We start from the raw sequence: 21,341 nt of genomic DNA, 5'->3' as shown, positions 1-21,341 counted from the left end.
GTAGCACACGGGGGAGGGTAGGATTACATGCCACACATGGTGTCACTGCCCTCTAGTGTTGGGCTCTCAGACACAGATCGCTGATGTCAGGAACTCACACACATGGGAAGACAGTGCATTGCCCAAACAGGGTCTGTGGTCACCAGATCTCGGGCCTGAGGTCGGAGGGACCAAAGACCTGTAGTAGAAAAATCACTGTGGGGAGACATGGTGGAGGAGCCTATACTGTAAGCCTGGCCTGGGTCATGCGGCAGTGAGTGGGAAATGACTGGGTGCCTCTGGCTTAGTCATACCTGCCAGCATGAAAGCGGTAGGAGGTGGCACTGAAGGTGTTAGTTTCAGAAAGGTTGGGACACTGGGCGAGCTTTCAGAGAGGTAGGGCAGTAAATACACATACACCCAGCAAAGCAGAAGGGATAGGAATGGTTGATCTGTTACCCCGAACACTGAACCTCCCTTTAACCTACGTGGTGTGATGCGCCATCTCTACCTAGTAGCTAGACCACATTTTGAGTCTGCTCCTGCCTCCACTGGAGCTGATGCTTTAGCTTGAGCTGCAGAGCCTTCTGCTTCTAGACCCGGACACCGTGGGTTCAGTCCCTGCAGGTGAACCCACACAAGGGGCTGTCATTCCATGGGTGTTGAAAGGAGGGGCTGAGTATCCTGTTGTGACCTATGCCCAGGTTGAACTGAACCGGAATTACAGGATGCACACCCTGCAGCAGCAAGTGGCCACCTCCGTCTATATTAACTCCCGGAGCATCTTCCTGAGGACAGACCTGAAAGAAGGCCGCTACGTCATCATTCCAACTACCTTCGACCCAGGTCACGTGGGAGAGTTCCTTCTCCGGGTTTTCACAGATGTGCCTGCAGATTGCCGGTAAGGAGCCCATCTTCTTATCCTCAGCGTCACGTGCCGAACTGGAACAGGGTAAACTCCCTGGACTGGATCCCAATCCCTGCCCTGGCCCGAAGGAAGTTGTCAGCAAGGTCCTGCTGTAGGAGTGTTCTGGTACAATGTGACTTTGCAGGTGAATTTGCAGATCACAAACTGCTTCAGAACCTGATAGATGTTCGTGATCGCTGGGCAACCTAGTGGATTAAAGATCCAACATGCAAACTAAGGTGTTTCTTAGTAAAACAAATGAGGAAGGGAAGGATGGCCCAGTGGTTAGGGCACTAACTGGGAACTTGGGAGTTCCTAGGATTCCAATTTCAGTTCCCTGCTCTGCCACAGACTTCCTATGCAACCCTGTGCCAGTCTTTCTGTGCCTCAGTGTCCCGTCTCTGAAATGGGGATAAGAGTACCTCACTGAGAGGATAATGCGTTAAAGATGGGGAGGTGCTCACAGGCTCGGGTGATGGGCACCGCATCAGTACAATAGCTAGATAGATAGAAGGAGTTTGCTCCTTATATGAGGAATAAATCCATGCTCCACAATTAACATGTACCCAGCCCTAGAATTTGTACTTTCTTTCACCCCTTTTTTATTCTCTGCAAGAAAGAAGGAAAATGGCCAGGAAGGTAGGTAGGGAGGTGCAAATTCCGCCAGACTCATTGCAGGCTGTGTGGGATTGGGGGATTCCTGGGGGTATTTTCTTTTCTCTCGCCCTATTTCCCAACTGCTAAGTTACAAGCAGCGTGGTTTAACATGGGGTGGAAACCACATGACCTCACTCGGCCTTCCCCATCCTCTGCCCTTCCAGTCACCAAACCCACATGGAGTTTGCATTGGGCTCCCTTTCAGTGGGGACCCAATTGGCCGGCCAGCCGTGCGCACCTCACTCCCTCCTCCATTGGCGTCCGGAGCAATATCCAGATCTGCCTCAGAATATCCCGCAACAGGGTTCTGCTCAGAGGCACCGACTTTCTACTGTGCTGGGAAGTGCTCAGCCCCCGCTTTGCCCCAGGTTCTGTCCCCACTCCACCCCTCCCCCCAAGGCCCCAGCCCCACTCTGCCTCTTCTTGCTCTGTTCCTCCTCCTCCCCTGAGTACACCCTGCCCTTGCTTCTCCCGAGGAACAGCTGATCGCGGGAGGTGCTGGGAGAGAGGGGAAGGTGTGGGAGGCACTGGGGGGAGGGGGAGGCGCTGATCAGGGGGAGGAGCACCCACCATTTTTTCCCTGTTAGAAAGAGGCATGAGCTCTGGGAGCCCAGGCATGTCTGATATGACGTCTCCCTTGCTATTGATCCCCCATGCAGAGAGCTGACCTTGGATGAGCCTCCCCGCACCTGCTGGAGTGGAATGTGTGGCTATCCACAAGTGGTGTCCCAGGTCCATGTCCTGGCAGCAGCTGGACTGAAGAACCAGGATTCCCAAGGAGGTACTGGCCTTTTGTATTGCTTGTTCTGCACTCGCTGAGGAACGGTGAGCCAGTGTTGAGCTTTGGTTTTGTTACAAGGCAAGTAGGACCAAGTCCTTTGTTTTCAGAACATGTTCCAGGACCCCCAACACACACTTATGATCCAACAAGTGCTAAGGCAGGGTACCATGGGGATGGGCTCCTTCGAAATACAAGAGATGGATCGGATGTGGTTCATTTCACAGAGCCCCATTTGGAAGACAGGACTGAGAGGGACCTTCTGGGTCAACGAGTCCAGTCCCCTGCCATTGCAGGCAATCCCCCATCATTCATTATACTCCTGCAGGATCGGTTCTCCACAGCCCGGCATCTTACGTGGGCGTATTACTACCCGAGGTGCCAGGCAATGAAGAATCAGACCCATGACCTCTCCTGGAGACGTGGGTCAGGGAGTCGGAGGTTTCAAATGTTACAGTGAAGTCGCTGTTCGAAGATCAGCAGAAGAGGAGCATCTTGTGAGACCCAAGGGCTCTGTAAAGATCAAAAGGCCCCTATGGGTGTTAAGGCTTTCACAGGCGGTAGCCATTTTGAGATTCTGGGACACTAACAGAACGGCTCTGCATAGATTTAGAGTCACCGCGTCACCCTGCCCTGTAAGGCACGATCACAGGACATTGCGCAAGGCTGGAGGCGTACGAGAGATGACGGGCAGCACATTACACAGTGCACAATCACACTCACAATCACGAGCTGCAAGGCGTTACGGAGGCCGATGGTTTAGCGAGATCGAAACGGGGTCAGACACTTCCCGTTACTGAGCATGGCCTTTGCAGTTCCAGAAGGGAAGCTACACAGGCTCAAACCATGCTGGGGCTAGGAAGTGGTTACAGTGTTACAGAGCATGTATCTCTGCATAGCTGGCAGGTGCCAGAGGACTCTGGGAGTTTCATGTGGCTTTAAAGCATCGAGTCTAGGCTCTTGCAGGGTACTGAATTGCTTGCATCCCACCTCTATTCTTTGGGGACCGGCAGTGGATTCTCCAGAGGCGTGCACCTTCTGTTGGCACTTTGCCATTTGCAGGGCCTCTCATCAGGCAGACAACAGCACAGCGCCCCCTAGAGTCATGATGGTGAGTGCTGGCTTGTTTCTTGGCTACTAAAGAGAGCGACTTGGCAAGGGGCCTCCACCCTGCCACTCAGTTTCATCACTTATCTCTGGATCAAGAAACCCTAGGATAATAGTAGTGGGGGTAGAGGGGTGACTTTTGCTGGTCCTACTTTCAAAAGAAACATGGTAGCTACCATGGACATTAATGACTTTTCCTGATTGGAACTTGTCCTCTCACAACCCTTCTCACCACCTCTTGACCAGACTGGTAGTGAGTTCCCAGGCAATCTGCATCAAGGACATCCCTTGCCGGGCCTTCTGGCAAAGCGGCTGTTCCAAGACTAACATCGCTCCTTCCTTAGGCTATGCTCCATATGCCGCAAACAGAGCCCTTCTGTGCTCTCCAGCAGGGGCGTAGAGGGGTTTATCCCTGGCAGGTTTCTTCTCAGGGGAGAGATAATGACTTACTGGCTCTCCGCTCATAGAACCCATCGGCCTGAGTTGTCACTCACCTACCCTCGTGTAACCCAGGGGCAGCTCCACTCAACTGGTAGATGGAGTCAGTGGGCTGGTGACTAGGGGGCTGGTTTGGTCTGAGATGCCGGAGAGCTGGGTTCTCGTCCCAGCTCTGCTACTGACTGCTCCTAAGACAGTTGCTTCATCTCTGGGCTATTGCTTCCCCTCCCAGGCTATTTCAGGCACTCAGCTACTATGGTGATGAGCATGGTTTAGGAACCTTTAGAAATCAAGGGGATCAAGTCAGTGATGTGAACGGAGAATCCAGCCTGACATCTGCATTATAGGGTGTCGGGCTCTTCTGTCCTCATCCTCCCTGTGCTCTGGTTTGCATGCATAACCAGTGTCCTGGGATCACGTACCCTGCTGCTGTCCTAAAGATGTGCTCTTTTTGAGAAGGAAATCAATCAACAGAGCCTCTTCTACACCCTCAGAGATCTTGGCTCTGAAGAACCGGGTCCCGGGTACAGTGTGATGAGGAGGCTGCAAGGTGGTGCCTTTTACACCAAGATGCCAGATGCAGCCTCTGGTATGGCATTTCCCTGCTGTATTCCAGCTGTTCTGATTCTCTGACTTCAAGCTGCAAAGCATGCTGCCCTCTGACTACATGTGAGATCACTGAGATCAAGGCAAAGCAATATCAGCAGCAGGATATCCTCCACAGCCAGCAAAATGTTTGCGTTGGTGGTTCTCAGGGCAATTGTGTCTCTTCTGTCTCCCAACCCCATCCCAGATATTTGAGGGCAGCGATTTATGGGTGGAATTTGGCTCTGGCTGGTGGAAAATGAGGCTTTCGTGGGTTTTTCCAAAGAATCGTTTGGAAAACATGGCTGCGAAATCCTGCAGCTGTTTCTAATCCTGGAAGCAAGGAGCCCTGGGAAGTGGAAAGTTATGGAGTAGGGGGGCGGTAAATCACTGCCAAGTTTCCTCTGGGAACAAGAGATGAGAAAGTTCAGTCTCTGGCCTTGGGAAGAGGATTGGTTCGTTCCTCAGCATTCTCAGTGTGCACTTGGATGGAACATCAACACCTGCCTGTGTTTCCTTGGCAGTTACCAAAGTCTCTTGTGAGAGCATTAACCTTGCAGCCTGGCTGCTCCGGCTCTCAAACAATGTTTCATTCCCCACTACAAACACAGGGACATGGGCCTGTTTCCTAACGGGAAATGTTGGTTAATGCAGGATCCTTCTTCTCTAGGCCTGCAGCTCACACACTCACCTGGGCCCTGACTAGATTGCTTCACCCTGTGTCTGGCCTGCCCATGGCCCCCAGGACACCTTCTTCCAGTCCAGCCAGTGCACAGCTGCTACAATGATCTACCTTGCCCAGCAGACTGACTTTGTAACAGGCCCATCCCTGAGCCTCCCCCCTGGTCCCCCTGCCACCCATCACGTCTAGCTTAAACTCTTCTCCTCACCCTCAAGACCCCACAGAATCCTGCTCCCTCCTCCACCCCTGCTCATCCCACCTCACACTCCAATCTGCAGCCTCATCTCTGTGTCGCCCCCTAGTGTACAGAATGCCTGTCCCAAGTAGAGTGACCAGATAGCAAGTGTGAAAAACTGGGACAGGCAGTGGGAGGTAATAGGCACCCATATGAGAAAAAGCCCTGAATATCGGCACTGTCCCTATAAAATCGGGACATCTGGTCACCCTTGCCACAAGCCACCACCCTCTCTGCACTCAAGCCCCTCCCTAAGACACATGTTGTCCCCAAGAAATAATCCAACTATTCTGTAACCCTCATTTCTTCTTCGAGTTCTTGCTCATGTCAATTCTAAGTAGGCGTGCACAGTTGTCAGACGGTTTCCCCCTAGCGATACCCATCGGGTCGGCACAACCATCAGAAAGTTTTCCCCTAGTGGTACCCATCGGGTCGGCACGGTCATCGGAAGGTTTTCCCCCAGCAGTACCCATTGAGTCGGCACAGTCATCGGAAGGTTTTCCCCCTAGCAGTACCCACTGAGTCGGCACGGTCATCGGAAGGTTTTCCCCCTAGCAGTACCCATTGGGTCGGCATGGTTGTTGGAAGGTTTTCCCCCTAGTGGTACCCATCGGCATGGCGCAGTCATTGGAAGGTTTTCGCTCTAGCAGTACCCATCGGCTCGGCACGGTCGTCAGAAGGTTTTCCCCCTAGCAGTACCCATCAGCTCGGCACAGTCATTGGAAGGTTTTCCCCCTAGCGGTACCCATCAGCTCGGCGCGGTCATTGGAAGGTTTTCCCCCTAGCGGTACCCATCGGTTTGGCACGGCCATCGGAATGTTTTTCCCCTAGCGGTACCCATCGGATCAGCACGGTCGTCAGAAGGTTTTCCCCCTAGCAGTACCCATCGGCTTGGCGCAGTCATTGGAAGGTTTTCCCCCTAGCGGTGCCCATCGGTTTGGCACGGTCGTCAGAATGTTTTTCCCCTAGCGGTACTCATCGGGTTGACACAGTCGTCGGAAGGTTTCCCTCTAGCAGTACCCATCAGGTTGGCTGTGGAGTCCCCTGAGTGACCCCTTCCCGGCAGTGTATATAGGTCTCTGCAGACCCACTGCCTCTTCAGTTCCTTCTTACCACAAGTGATGGTCGTTGGAGCAACTCTTCTCTTGCGATGGCAAGCAACCCCCTTAATGGACTCTTTCTTGTTATATCTGTAAATAGTTGAAAACTTAGTATTAGTTCAAGTAGTTCCTAATTAGTTAGGTAAGCTTCATTTGGAGGTTCCCCCCACCACATTCTCCTCCCGGGGACAGGGGCATGCCTTGATCTCAAGGGTTCAAACTGTGCGGGTCCTGCCTGAAGCCTATACCAAAGGGAGACCCATATGACTCCTGCTTCAAGTGTTTGGGGGAAACCCATCAGACTGAGAAGTGCAAAATCTGTAGCGGCTTCTTCCCAAGGACTGAAAAGGAAAGGGAATTTAGGCTGAAATGACTCCTTATGGAGTCAGCCCTTCGTCCCCAGTCAGCACAGTTGCGTCTGACCCCAAGCCCAACACTTTGGTGTGTAGTGCCCCAGCCTCCATAAGAGAGGCTGCGGTGCCAAGAAAGGACTTGGGCTCCAAGGACCCTAGGCACAGCCACTCCCCGGCGCTGAAGACCTCCTCCAGTGTGAGTGCCCAGCACTGCTCCCATTCGCTGTTGACACACAAAAGAAAGAAGGCTGACAAAGGTCTCTCTCCCGCTAAAGCCATGGAGCAAGAAGGGACCGGCAGGATGTGTCCCATGCCACGACACCCTTCTCCAGCTCCCACTCAGCCAGCACTGTCAACTCCAGCCTCGCAGGGAGGTCTGTCAAGTCCGGTTCTAGTGGACTCCCTAGTGTGGGAGGGTTGGGACTTGGACCTTCTCACCATGCCAGACACCTTTGAGGAGGCGAGGGGCCTCGTAGCAATGATGGTGCAGTTCCCCACATGGGTGCCAGCACTGGCACTGTCACAGTTACCGCAAAGAGGCACAGTGCCTTCCAGGGGCAAGCCAGCAATGATGCGGCACCACTCGTCTTCACCTTGGCACAGCTCCCCAGCACCATCTCACTCCGCACCACCTTGGTTGCCGGGGTCAAAGTCCTAATCGGACTTGGAGGCAGAATCATACACCTCTAGGCGAAGCTGGCCACTCCAGATAAGGTGGACAGCCGCTACCCATGATGTCATGGCCACCGCATTGGCAAGTGCTGGCTCAGTGGCCCTCCTGGACCCCGTGGGCCCACCACCAACCCAAAGGGCCATGGTCCAGATCCTTGTTCGTGGTTTCGGAGGCACAGGCCCCTCCATCATCAACAGCTGTAGCCTGGGAACCTCTGCAAGGATAAGAAATGGGCAGTCAGGCTGGCACTCCAAGCCAAACTTTTGAAGGTGCGTGCGAGGGCGACACACCAGTTCAGATTCCATAGCCTTCCCCTCCCTTTTGTGAATCATCTATCTCATTTTTACCATGCCTGGGCACAAATCAACTCAGACCAATGGGTCTTGGATATTCTCTCCAATTCTGTTCCCTCCTGTTTTCCCACCCTCCTTCCTCGTCCTTCTTCAAGGACCCATCTCATGAGCAACTTCTCATGCAGGACGTGCAAACGCTCCTACAGCTCGGAACGGTAGAGGAAGTTCCTCTAGAATTCAGGGGCAGGAGATTCTATTCCCAATATTTCCTAATCCCGAAAGCCAAGGGTGGGCTCAGACCTATTTTAGACCCGCGAAACCTGAACAAATTCATGAAAAAGATAAAGTTCTGCATGGTCTCCCCGGCTTCCATTATCCCCTCCCTGGATCTGGGGGACTGGAACGCTGCCCTCGACTTGAAGGATGAGTACTTTCACGTGTCCATGATCCCGTCCCACAGACAGTTCCTCCACTTTTTGGTCAACTACACCCACTATCAGTTCACAGTCCTCCCTTTCAGCCTCTCAGCGTCCCCTTGGGTGTTCACCAAATCCATGTCGGTCGTGGCAGCCTTCCTGCGGAAACGACAGGTGCAAGTATTTCTGTACCTCAGTGACTGGCTAATCAAAGGCTGCTCCAGAGCCCAGGTAGAGGTCCTTGTGAGCCTAATTCAAATGATGTTCCACAGGTTCGGCCTGATACTGAATGTGGCAAGGCTGACCCTAACCCCAACTCAGAGAATAGAGTTCATCAGAGCTCTCCTGGACTCCGGTCAAGAACATAAGAATGGCCATATTGGATCAGACCAATGGTCCATCGAGCCCAGTATCCTGTCTTCCAACAGTGCCCAATGCCAGGTGCCCCAGAGGGAATGAACAGAACAGGTAATCATCAAGTGACCCATTCCGTCGCCCATTCACAGCTTCTGGCAAACAGAGACCAGGGACACCATCCCTGTCCATTCTGGCTAGTAGGCATTGATGGATCTACCCTCCATGAACTTACTTAGTTCTTTTTTGAACCTTGTTACAGTCTTGAACTTCACAATATCCTCTGACAAGGAGTTCCACAGGTTGACTGTATGTTGTGTGAAAATGCTTCCAATACAGCCAATTCCCCCATGGGAGCTCAACCTGGTGCTCTCTAGACTGAAGGGACCTCCTTTCGAGCCCTTAACAACATGCCCCCTCCTCTGCCTGTCCTGGAAAGTAGTGTTCTTGCTGGCTATAACTTCAGCCAAGAGGGTGTCTCAGCTTAAGGCCTTAACTTTGGAACCCCCATATACGGATTTCTACAAGGACAAGGTGCAGTTGTGACCACACCCAGCCTTTCTCCCAAATGTAGTTTCTCAATTCCATGCGAACCAGGGCTTTTTTCTTCCTGTGTTCTTTCCTAAGCCACATGCTAACAGAGAACAAATACTCCACTCCCTGGATGTCAGAGGAGCATTAGCCTTCTGCATGGAAAGAACGAAGCCATTTCGAAAATCAATGCAACTGTTCACAGCAATTGCAGAGCGGATGAAAGTGCTTCCAGTCTGGTCCCAAAGGATCTCTTCTTGGATCATATCCTATATCCTGGCGTGCTATGACTTGGCAAAGATACCTGGCACATGTTGCTATTCAAGACATCTGCAGGGCAGTGACGTGGTCATCGATCCATGCCTTTACATCGCATTACGCCTCAGGTTGGAGACGATGCCACGTTCGTCTGAGCAGTGCTACAATCAGTGATTCTGTGAACTTCGACCCCGCTTCATAGGTAAAGCTTGGGAGTCACCTACTTGGAATCAACATGAGCGAGCAAGCACTCGAAGAAGAAAAAACAGTTACCTACGTCTTGTATGTGCTTATCTTTTTCACTGAGCAGTGAAGAGAGGTCCTAGCACTGGTAACAAGGTAGGTTCTTCATTGCACTGTAGTGTGGCCTTGGTGTGTTTTCTTCTGTTCATGTTTATGGGACTGTTTTTTGTCAAGGCCTGCAGCCAAGATGCTCCGAAGCAGCTAGTGATTTTGAGGGCCCAGCAGGAGACACCTGAAAGGCCCCAGATTTTCAGAATGTGCTGAGCACCTGTTGTCTGAAAATCAGGCTTCTTCAGAGTGTTTCAAGTTGGGCACCCAAAATCACTAGTCAGTTTGGAACATCTGGGCTTGTATGTTACAGTGATGTTGTCACTTCACTGTTTGGGAACCACCTTCAGCTGGTTTGCTCAGCCGCTAGCGCACATCCAGGGTGACATCAAGCATAATGCAAATGAGCCTTGGCCCCCGGACATCTGTAGATCTCAAAGGACGATGTGTAGGTGGGCAAGTATCATTGTCCCCATTTACAGAGTTTGCTTGATTTCCTGCCGCCATTTGTGGGTTATAGACTATAATACCCACTGTCAGGAGTGACCCAAGCAAGGGCTAGAAGGAATGACGTTAGCTGTGGCAAGAGGTTAATTCTCTTTCCTCTCCCCAGGAGCAGACCCATATGTGATCATAAAGTGCGAAGGGAACAAAATTCGATCTCCAGTGCAGAAAAACACCCAGACTCCAGAGTTTGATGTGAAAGGTCTCTTCTATCGCAAGAAGGCAGGACAGCCCATCATTGTACAGGTGACTAACAGGCCAATCTGTGGGGAGCCAGCAAGACAAGAGATCTGCAGGGCAGCATTGGCTATTTCATCAAAATACTTCATGACTCAGTTTCCTTAACAGTGATGCTCATGCTTGCCTCCTGGGGGATTGTGAGATCAGTTATTTAACGTATTAAGTGAAAGATATTAATTTGTCAGGTTCTTAACCAGAAATGTAGGCTTAAGGAGGTATGGTGCTTTAGACAATGCGCAGGTACTAGTGGAAAAATTGTCAAGCTTTTTTACTAAGCTCTTCATTGGTCTAATTCTCACTAAAGTCAATGGGAGTTTGCCCAAGTTTGGATTTCAGTAAGAACTCAGTAAGGGCTTCAGGGGTTGGCTCATTCTGAGGTACTACAGATCCTTTTCACATCAAGTATAGCCTCTTAAGGGAGCCCTGAAAACAAAAGGAATGTGAGGTCTGATTCTCCACTGCCTTTCAGCTCATGTAGTCACTTACACGCGTCCATGCTGTCGTTCTGACCCCAGTCCGCAGGGATCAGAGGAGGTGTGTATTTAATCCTGGGAGAGGCAAGGGCATAAGTCATCACGTCATTAAAATATCCTCTGTGTGGCCAGGGACAAGGGTTCAAAAGTCTACTCGTTCACCCAGGAAAACGATTAGCTCAGTGACCATTTCAAAAATGGAGGAAGATCAAGATTCACCAGCTGCAGAGGTGGAGAGAGAGGCTGGTCTAGAGGTTAAGTTCCAGGAGATCTGGCCACAGTTTTCCTGTGTGCCCTTGGGCAAGTCACTTCGTCTCTTTGTGTCCCAGGTCCCCATTTATAACAATACTTCCTTTCTCCCACCCTTTGTCTGTTTGGTCTATTTAGACTGTAAGCTGTTCAGCTCAGGGACTGTCTCGCTTCTTGTATGTACAGTACCCAGCACAATATGGCCCTGATCTCATCTGGGGCCTCTCGGTGCTACTGCAAGAGGACTAATCAATAACAGCAAGACTAGAATGATAAAGGCATCCCGTATACCCTGTACGAATGTTCGTACATGCAGAATAGGTTGCAGCAGAAAGCTTGCATGTGGCCCAACAGGAGCAGCACCCATTTTGTGATGCATCTGATGAAGTGGGTTTTATACCCACGAAAGCTTATGCCCAAATAGATCTGTTAGTCTTCAAGGTGCCACCGGACTCCTTGTCATTTTGTGTTTTGTTTCTCTAGGTCTGGAACCATAACATTATAAGTGATGAGTTCCTGGGCCAGGTGGCTCTAACTGGTGAGCCCGATGACCGTCTGTCACAGCAAACCCTTCATCTCCAAGATAAGGAGAACAAAAAATCCAGTGGCATTTCAGGAAGCATTGCTGTGAGACTGCTCAGCAGTAGCAGACTCATCAATGTCTAGCTTCTCAAGAACTCTTCTTCTCGAGCCATATATGTGACTATAAAATATATATAGTATATATACTGTCTGCCAGAGGGTATGAACTACGCATGCATCACACTTAAAGGGGCCAGTCTTATGTTTTCAGCGTTAAACAAGGTGCCTTTTTAGGAACCAAAATGATTCTTTTACTCACACGAGGCATCATTTGTTGCCAGTACTAGCGTGGTTCGTGCCGGTGTGAAAGCACTGGGCATATGGTACATTCTGTGACAGCCAGAGTGGGATGCCCTGATGCTGTTTGTTTACATGGGGATGTCGCGCACCCCCAGAGATGGGCAGATTGGTCCCACCAAGCAATATGCCTCTTCAATCTACCTGCTTGGTTTTAGACAACCGTATGGAAATTCATCATCACTGAAGTCTCCTTTAATCACACATCTGTGGAGGCATCTCAGAAAAGTAGATAACAAGTGGTGTAAATGCACAGGGACGTTTGTATGCGTAGTGGGCCCTGGTTTGTACGCTGGCGGTAGAGCAGCTGGAAGGAGAAAACATTGGAAAATGTCCACAGTCTTCCCAAACCAGTGTATCCCCTCCTCCTTGGGCAGCAGCCTCACCTTACCAGGCAGAGATTACAGCTGCACCACCCAGTGCCTGCTTTCTCACTTTCAGCCGTGTGTGGTCTACCTGGCCAAGTATCAGCCCCAGTATTCCATTGATAATTGTGAGAGGGGAAAATGAAATAGCAAATGTGGCCCCTTTAACTAGTTTAGTGGTCCCCAAACTGTGGGGTGCAGAGGTACATCTAGGGTGTGTGGCGGGGCCTGGGCCAGCCCCCCAGGGGGCGGGGAGGGAGTGCCACCCAGCCCCGCGCTGCCCCCAGCTCTGCTTCAGCCCCAAGTCCAGCTGCCCCGACAGTGTCTGGTTACTCGCAGTAACTGGCCTCTACCAGCGGAGGCAGGAAGAGCAGCAGGTGCTGCTGCTGCTGGAGCCCGGAGGAGCACTCAGGGACGGCTCCCTGCCCCGAGCATGGCTACCCCTCCTCCCCCTGTCCCAGTCACCCCCTAACCGGAGCACGGCTCCTGCCCCACTCACCCCACCTCTGAAACATGGCTCCCCCTCCCCTGTCCTGCCCCACTCACCACCTGCTTCCCGGAGGGGGGGGCGGGGGAGAGATGTAATTGAAAAAGTTTGGGGACCATTGAACTAGCTCCTAGGGAAAGTTACACAATACACAAACTATCTTATCTATTTCTTACAGACAAGCAAGTCATAATGACAGGACAGATGAGTTTTTACAGCCTTTTTAATATCATCATATTGTATCAGGACCAAAATGTCTTAATATCTGTAATTCTTTTAGGTCAGTTTTTCTTTCTTTTAAGAAACAAAATGATAGACATAGGCTTTATTCCCCCTCCTCCGAAGAATCTTTTCGTACATCATTTATTTGAATCTTTTATTTTTAAAGCAGATTTGGGAGGGGCATTGTTGACATTCCATTGTAAATGTTGCTGTCTTTTCCACTTCAGTAAAATGAATCGAAGTCTTTGGTTACATTAGTTTTGTTTGTTTTTTGGGAACAGATCAGCACTTTACAGTCAGCCTAGTTGGTCTAGGAGCTGTCTTTGATTTAATGCCTGCTATTTCCATCAATCATTTCATTCCTCACAAAGAATCCAGTATTGCACTTTATTGCATAAAACGTTGTGGTGTGTATGTGTTAAAATGAGCTGGGAAAACACCTTTGTATACCAAAAGCATCCAAGTGTCATGCTGCACCAGATCAAGGAACAGTCCAAACATGCAGTTAAAAAAAAATAAAAAAGCCAAAATTGTACAGCTTGTACCTTCTATAAATAAATTGCATACATTGTATTTGAATGCCCTCGGTCCCAGATATCATGGTCTTCCCGAACCCTTTCTCAAACCCAAGGGCTACTGGATGGATTGGGTTATTCCGTTTTAGATTCTCTTCAATAAACTTCCATTTCGAATTGATTTCTCTGCCAGCTTTTCATTCCAGCCACGTCATGGGCGTGATCTGTAGGTGAAGTCAGTAAACAGCTACCAGCATGCGCACCCGATTATGCTAATAAACATTCATTCAACAGGGAAAGGCAACGTGCGGGGAGGACTGTATTTGGGGAGCATCCTTCTCATCTGAGAGCGAATCCTTACCCGGTGTACCTGGCCACTAGCCACACGGTGTCAGGGTGTCGCTTGCCAGTCCCTAGGACTCTTCTTCTCCTGGAAGACAGTTGGCCATGGCACAAACAGACGTGCTGGAGATCACACATTGTTACGTGGATTGGGTCCAGGTAAGAGGGAGTCGTGTGAGCTGCGGTGGCTGAGGGTTACGCCTAGTCTCACGCCAGACGAGCAGCATTCCAATGGCAATGGATCCCTGCCCCCACATTGTGTGAGATTCTGTTCCGTGCACCCCTTTTGTGCCCTAATTCCGAGCTGCTCGAGGGGCGGGAGAGGCCACCAGTGTAGCCTCTGGAATCTGTGCAGTGCTATGTTCTGCAGCCTTGTTACTACCACCGTGCCTCCAGAATTGATGCTGGAAGGGCCTGATGGAGGGCAGAAGGCTGGGTGGGGGGCTGCTGCTGGAGGGGGGCAGGTCTGTGTTAGTTGGATCTGAGGCTTGAAGGCCACTCTCAGAACTCCGCCTGCGGGAAGGGAAGGAGGCTGCTGGGATCAGGCACTAATCTCCTCTAGCAGACTGGCTGGCCGGCCCTTTATGGGACGAGTGGGAAAGGAGGAAACAGAAGGGAGCAGCTGTGGCTAAAACCACACTCCTTCTCACCCCTGGGCCTGCAGAGGAGACCTCCCACTCCTGAGAACAATGGGCTTGGGCACATCCTCAGCCCCCCTCCAGAAGAGGGACTCAAGCTTCCTAATTCACCCCAGTGGCACCATCCCTCCTCACAAGGCCCACACAGTCATGGCCAGTGAGACGTGTGCGCACATCCATGGTGGGAGCGCTGAAATGTCCCTGTGAAATGCCTTTGGCAATTCAGAGCTGCCGGCGCCCTGCTCGGGCAGAGGCTGGCCCCCTTTGCACCTGCTGCTCTTCGCCTTTTGCAAATATCGGGACCCACAAAGGCTGGTCTCTGAGCTGAGGTTTCTGGGGCTGGGGCTGAGCCTTCGCGTGATACCTTATCAGTTCTCTCCCACTCCTGCACTAGCGCAGCCACTCACAGCTCCAGGAGGGTTTCTGCCAGGAGTCCCACATGGATCCTGCGGCAGCATGGTTCTTCCTGGCCAGCCTGCCGGCACATTGGGGGGAGGGGGGAGGAGCCCTGGCCGCACTTTCACCCTCTTAGGGGGGTGCCTCATGCCAGTGCTGGCATTACCCTAGCACAGTCTGTGCATTCACCAACCTGCCTAGGGCTGGGCCCTGTGCAGGGTCACAAGGGATGGAGGAAGTTGCGTGAGGGCCCATGTCTCACCTGTGCACCATGTAGCCCAGTGTTTCTAATGGTTTAAACCATCAAAGCAGGGAGAGTTGGGATGGGGTGTAACTGCACGAATGCTTGTGATCTGAGAGACTGGAGTTCAGCAGCTAACGTTAGACTTTCCCCAGGCCGTTGTCACTTTCTTAGCTGACTATTTCCTTGTGATTTAACTGGGTGCAGTGTTCTTCCCTGCCTGCCCTGAACAGTTGTGCATTGTTGCTGTGTGCTGTTGAAGAGCTGCTGTGTTCCACCCCAGAGGTGGCTGCATTTCAGCGGCAGGCAAAATGATCCCTATGTCACTTGGTAACACTTCGCTTGTAATCCTTCTGTAAAGGGTGTGTTGTGCTTAGGCGGCTTTGGATAGCGTGTAGCATGTAGTATTACATATATATAGGACTGTCATAAGCTTTCCCAAATCTGGACCTTAGCGTCCAGAAATCTGGGTGCCTGCATGAACCCCTCTAAGCTTAATTACCAGCTCACATTTGATCTCGCTGCCACCAGCTAAAAATTCCAGGGTTTTGGCTCCCTCTGGTCTCCCCAAACCCTTCCCTGGGGAACCCCAAGACTCAGAAGCCCTGAGTCTTACCACAAAGGGAAATACCCCACTTCCCTTCCCCTTTCTCTCCACCCAGAATTTCCTCTCTGGGCTAACCTGAGAGTACTGATGCAATCTCTTTACATCACAATACCAAGAAGCATGTCTCCGCTATTCCACAGAGACAACCCAAATACAGGAACAGAAATGATTTCTCTCTCTCTTCCCCCTCCCACCAATTCCCTGGTGCTGCAGAGCTTCACCCTCCGTAGATCTAACACAAAGAGAATTTCCCTCCCCTTCGTTCTTTAGCCTACCCAGAGAGAGAAAACTCAAACAAGTCTTTAAAAGAAAGCTTTATATAAAAAAAGAAGAACACATGAACATGATCTCTGCATCAAGTTGACAATACACAGGGCTCTTACTTAAAAGAAAACATGAATAAACAGCCTTATTCAAAAAAGAGATACAATTTAAACATTCAGCAACTACACACCTGTAAATACAAAAAAAAAACAATTAACAGCCTATTGTTTTTTCTACCTTGTACTCACAACTTTGAAACTGAAGATTAGAAGCTTGAAGATAGAAAAAATCCCCTCTCATAGCGAGAGCCAGACAAAGACACAGCCAAAAATTCCTCCCCTGAGCTTTGAAAAATCCGGTTTCCTGATTGGTCCTCTGGTCAGGTGTTTGGTTCTCTTTGTTAACCCTTTACAGGTGAAAGAAACATTAACCCTTAGCTATCTATTTATGACAAGGACATTTCTTTCCAAAGGATCCCACAGCACTTTACAACTATGGACTCAGGGATGGCGTTACCAGGCATTGCAAGGCACCCCCCTCTGGAGTGAAACATGCATCAGGTCATGGAACCAGGTAGAAAACAAGGACTGGTCAGTTTTCTCATCTCCTTCCTACCACAGCTGCTGTCCCTTCTATCTCCCTAGCCTTCCCCACACCTGCTGATTTCGCTAATCTTTGGCTGGGATTATAGGGTGAAATTCACTCCAGTGCAGAGCCAGCATGAGACCTAGGCACCATTTATCCCCTTCTCAACCGCTTAAAATAGGTCTTAAGAGAGATTTAACTGTTGCAAAGGTCTCTCTGCACAGTGGGGAATTTCACCACTGAGGAGGGAGGGGGCAGATCAGTTAGACAACAGCCACTTAGGACTTTGCTTGTGAGTTAGAAGAACCTGCTGAGGATCACGATTCACTTATATTTAACAAGGGGTAAATGGGTTGGTGTTTCCTTGATGCGTGCGAAACTCCCACTGTGATCTGTATTAGCAACTGCATGGAGGGAAGGATTGTAGCCCATGTCCACAAGGTGGCGCTGTTGTGCCTCTTGTTTGTGGGGCTCTATTGTTCCCCACTGCCAGCCGCAGCACAGCTCCTGGCCTGAGATACTGGTTCCCCTGCACCCCCCGGTCCCCAACACAAGGGCGTGAGTGAGCGGGAACTGCCAGAGGGAGAGGCGAATGTGTCATCAGATCCAGGCCTGGCGTAACGCACCCCTGGGGCTAGGCACACAGTTGATCGAGAAGCTCTCACACTGTGGGTGCGTTTATATTAGCAAGGTCCTGACCAGTAAAGCTGCACAAGAGATCTGTTAACCCAGGGCCTGCTCCTGCTGCTCAGCTGTTGCTTGTTAACCCTCTCCTATCCAGGCTACTCAACCACTGGCATAGGTGCTGGAACTAGGGGGTGCGGCCTGAAGTGGTTCCCATCATGAACAGGGTTAACAGTTTGGTTCAATGGCTCTCAGCACCCCCACTATACAAATTATTCCAGTGCCACTGGCTCCTGCTGCACAGACACTGCCCTGTTATCCAACTTGTGTCCACCTCCCACCCCCGCAGTGCTCTCCTGGCTGCCCCGTGCAGGAACCCTCTGCAGCTTCCCATCCCTGGAGCAGGGAGGCATTGGCACTGTCGCCGAGCGAGGCAGAGCAGAGGGGCCAGGCTGCTGGGAGTAGAGTAAGGCTGGTCAGGCCACTGAGGGGAGCCCTGGTGCAGGAGCCGGCCCCACGGCAGCAACGAGGAGGGTTAGCACTGGCCTACTGCCCACTCAGGATTGGTCTGTCCAATTTGGCCTGCTCCCCCACCCTGACAGAGGCCAAAGTTGAGTGAGTGGCATCATGACCCGGCGCGTGGGGCACCACGCCGCTCAGGTTGGGATCCCTGCAGGAATTTGGGCCTGAGGCAATTCCTAAGCATTAATCCAGCCTGGAGCAGAGCCAGGCTGCAGGAATCGAGGGGCTCCTGACAAAGAGATGGGGCCTATTGGATTAACTGATGGCAAGAATCTCAGTCAGGTCCCTGGTCCCAGTACTGCACCTTCTAGGGCCCAGTTGGAACCCTGATTTGGCCAGTGCCCAAGGCATGAAATAGTTAGGGGTTAGCTAGTGACCCAAGGGGTGCGGGAGGCTGTGCGGAGTGGTCGCTGTCCAAGGCAGAGGATCCTTGCGCTGCTTCTCTCCAGCGACATGTGTGATCCTGGAGTGCACACAGGGGAAATTTATGGTAAGTGCATGGGAGAGCGCCAGTTGCTGGCTTCACGCACACTGCAAACCGGTTGGATGTGACTGACTAATTCTCCCAGCAAGGTGGGTCCTTTCCCCTGGGGGCTGATTACGCCGTGCCCCTTCTTGCCCCGACGTTAGCCATGTGGTTCTGCACAAAGTGCTGTACATTACAGGCCAAGTTCTGTCCTCCTTTCCACACCACCCCGCTCCCACCCAGGTCAGCGGGAGCTGCTGAGTAGAAAGGGCCGAGCATCTTTGGCCTGCATTATGAACATGGAGATGGACAGTCCCTCTCGTGGCGAATGGTGGCGTTTGTGAGAGGGGTACTGTTCCTTTACACCGTTAGCAGGAAGCCAGGCGGGAGGGGGAGGGTCTAGGCCGAAGCTCCACAGTGAAACAAAAAGCGAGACCCAGTGACTTGAGGGATGAGACTGTTTTCTTTATTCTCGTAGAGTTTCTTGTTCAGTACCAGAGGAAAGAGACTGTGATTCTTTCGACTGCCAGCCAGCCCTGCGTTGAGAGGCAAAGCGATCCCCTCCCAGGCTCTCCAGCAATCCTCCTCCACCCCCTGTGCTCGTCTCTTTGCTTTTCAACCCCGCAGCTCCGCAGCTGTCACACTCAGAGAAATGCTCAGTGCCCCTGCCGGTCTCTGGGCCATGCTGCAGGTGGTGGAGTGGGCACTGCTGCACGGCCCCCTTCTGTAGTCGCATCTTCACACTTTCCCCTCTCTGAAGGAGGTGGGGACGGGAGAGGCCCTGGCAGATTCATCACATAGCTGGCCCTGCCAGGGGAGTAGGTGATGGCAACCTCCAGCTCCCTCCAGAGCGGAAAAGGCACCAGCAGGATTTTAATGCCTAGCCCTTTGTAAGGTATAACAGCTGCCATTTTGGCTAGCACCAGGATTGACCTGGGTGAACCTCCAGAGTTAAAAGCGTGAAGCTCCACAGCTCGAATTAAAGAGCCAGCTTCTCCAACTGGTGTCTGTGACAGACTCATACCCTCTCTGGATCAGGCACCTAGGACAATATCTAGCACTCCCTGACCAGTGGGTTATAAGGGGACACAGTGCCCCCCACCGTCCCCCACGGGAGAGACCCGGTTTTGACCTGAGGGGGTAAATGGAGAGGCAGGAGGCTCAGGCTAACATAGCAGAAGCTGTGACTGCTTCACACGGTTAATCCCTGACCAACTGTATGAGGCCATGTCTAGATGCCGAGAACACGGGTCATGAGCAAGGACTGGACCTGAGACCTGCGCCAAAAGCACAAACCTCCCTCCACCCCTGGAGTAACTCTTGGGTGTGTGCTAGCTGTGATAGTTCCTGGTCCCCGCCACTAGAGGGAGACACGATCTCACACACACTTGAGTATTCGACAGGCATGCAAGGGGGTTCCCTGGGCTTTGGACATGCTGCTGCACATACAGCTGAGTCGGGGTGTCTGGCACATCAGACATGGTGAAAGCCCAGCACAGGCAGCTGGGCTCCACCTGTCATCACTAGAGGTCACTGTGGTCACTGGAGACAGAAGGTGGAAGCTAGGCAGGTGAACAGACTGGAAGGTTTGCAGGGAAGGGGAATCTCTGCTCAGTGAAGCATGGCCCCTGAGGAGGACTGGCTCATGCCCCCACATTTCCTAGCATGTGTAACCCTTTCTATGCCAGAGTCCATGCAGTCCTCTCCCCGCTATGCATCGCAGTCAGCAATCCATTCCAGAGTGGCTCACTTCAGACCAGAGCATAGGCAGGACCCTATATATTAACGCTGTGCGGCCCAAGCTAACTTCCTCAGCCTGAGCCAGAGAGGGTCTGGGTACACCCAGCCATCATCATGTTTGCTATCCCCAAGCCCTCTTTCCAAATCCATCTCCTCCCCCATTTCCCTCCCTGCAGGTGTTACGTATTCAGGCCAAGGTTCACAGAAAGCCCTTAGTGATTTGGGGGAATCTGGGTTCTCAGGTGCCCAGAGAGACACCATAAAGGGGGCTGATTTCCAGTGGGTGGGGCCTCAGCACTTTCTGACAAGCAGGTTCTTTGGCAGAATCTCAGACTGGGGAACCAAAATCCCTTGTGACTTGGCTTCATTCTTGAAGTGTTGCCACTACCTCATAGAGTTTTGTGGCCCATTAGATCATCTTGTGTGACACAGGTCAGAAAATATCATCTGACACTTAAATATCTTGCGACTCCGGCTACAACAGTGCTATGCAAATGCCAGGTCTCACTTTTAGGTGACGTAAATAAGAAGCAGACAGCATTATCTCCTGCAAATGTAAACAAACTTGTTTATCTGAGTGATTGGCTGAATGAGAAGAAGGACTGAGTGGACTTATAAGCTCTAAAGTTTTACATTGTTTTATTTTTGAGTACAGTTATGTAACCAAAAAAAATCTACATTTGTAAATTGCGCTTTCACAATAGAGATTGCACTACAATACTAGAGATTATTTTTTGTACATAATTCTACATTTGTAAATTCAACTTTCATGATAAAGAGATTGCACTTGTACTTGTATGAGGTGAATTAAAAAATACAATTCCTTTTGTTTATTACAGTGCAAATATTTGTAATAAAAAATAAATATAAAGTGAGCACTGAACACTTTGTATTCTGTCGTAACTGAAATCAATATATGTGAAAATGTAGAAAACATCCAAAATATTGAAATAAATGGTATTCTATTATTGTTTAATAGATTCGATGTTTTTTAATCACGCAGTTAATTTTTTTAATCTCTTGACAGCCCTGGTTTCTAGGTATTGAATTCATTCATATGCATTTACAAGCTGAGGCCAAAATGTTCAAACCTGGGTGCCTGAGGTTAAGCCCCTAAACCCTGCTACTGAGGCATTTAAATATACATGGCTTGATCGGTACAATGCTGAGCACCTAGTGCTCCCACTAATTTCTGGACGCTCGACTCTCCTTTGTAAATGAAGCCAATTCCGTTTACGTGGCTCAGTTTGAGTTTGGAAGCCCAACTTAGGCACTCTGGTTTGGAAATAGTGGCCTTTCAGTAACTCGGTCATAACAAAGTTGATTGTCTTCAAATTCTTTAGCA

General features: G+C 50.9%; 1 protein-coding gene across 3 annotated transcripts in view; it reads left to right on the top strand.

Annotated features, from left to right (window-relative positions):
• CAPN5 (calpain 5) overlaps positions 1-13,752 on the top strand; it is a 135,122-nt gene extending 121,370 nt beyond the window's left edge. For all 3 annotated transcript variants that reach the window (XM_032771511.2, XM_075061801.1, XM_032771513.2), the window contains 4 exons: positions 684-880; positions 2,203-2,324; positions 10,251-10,387; positions 11,587-13,752. In XM_032771511.2, coding sequence (XP_032627402.1) covers positions 684-880; positions 2,203-2,324; positions 10,251-10,387; positions 11,587-11,769 — 639 coding nt within the window. In that variant the 3' untranslated portion in view covers positions 11,770-13,752. The remainder of the gene's footprint in view (positions 1-683; positions 881-2,202; positions 2,325-10,250; positions 10,388-11,586) is intronic.
• The last annotated feature ends 7,589 nt before the right edge of the window (positions 13,753-21,341 follow it).

This window comes from Chelonoidis abingdonii, chromosome 1 (genome assembly GCF_003597395.2).
Source record: "Chelonoidis abingdonii isolate Lonesome George chromosome 1, CheloAbing_2.0, whole genome shotgun sequence".
NCBI classification, from domain to species: Eukaryota; Metazoa; Chordata; order Testudines; family Testudinidae; genus Chelonoidis; species Chelonoidis abingdonii.
Note: the sequence above shows the minus strand (reverse complement) of the source record. Positions and strands in the feature narration are given on the sequence as shown.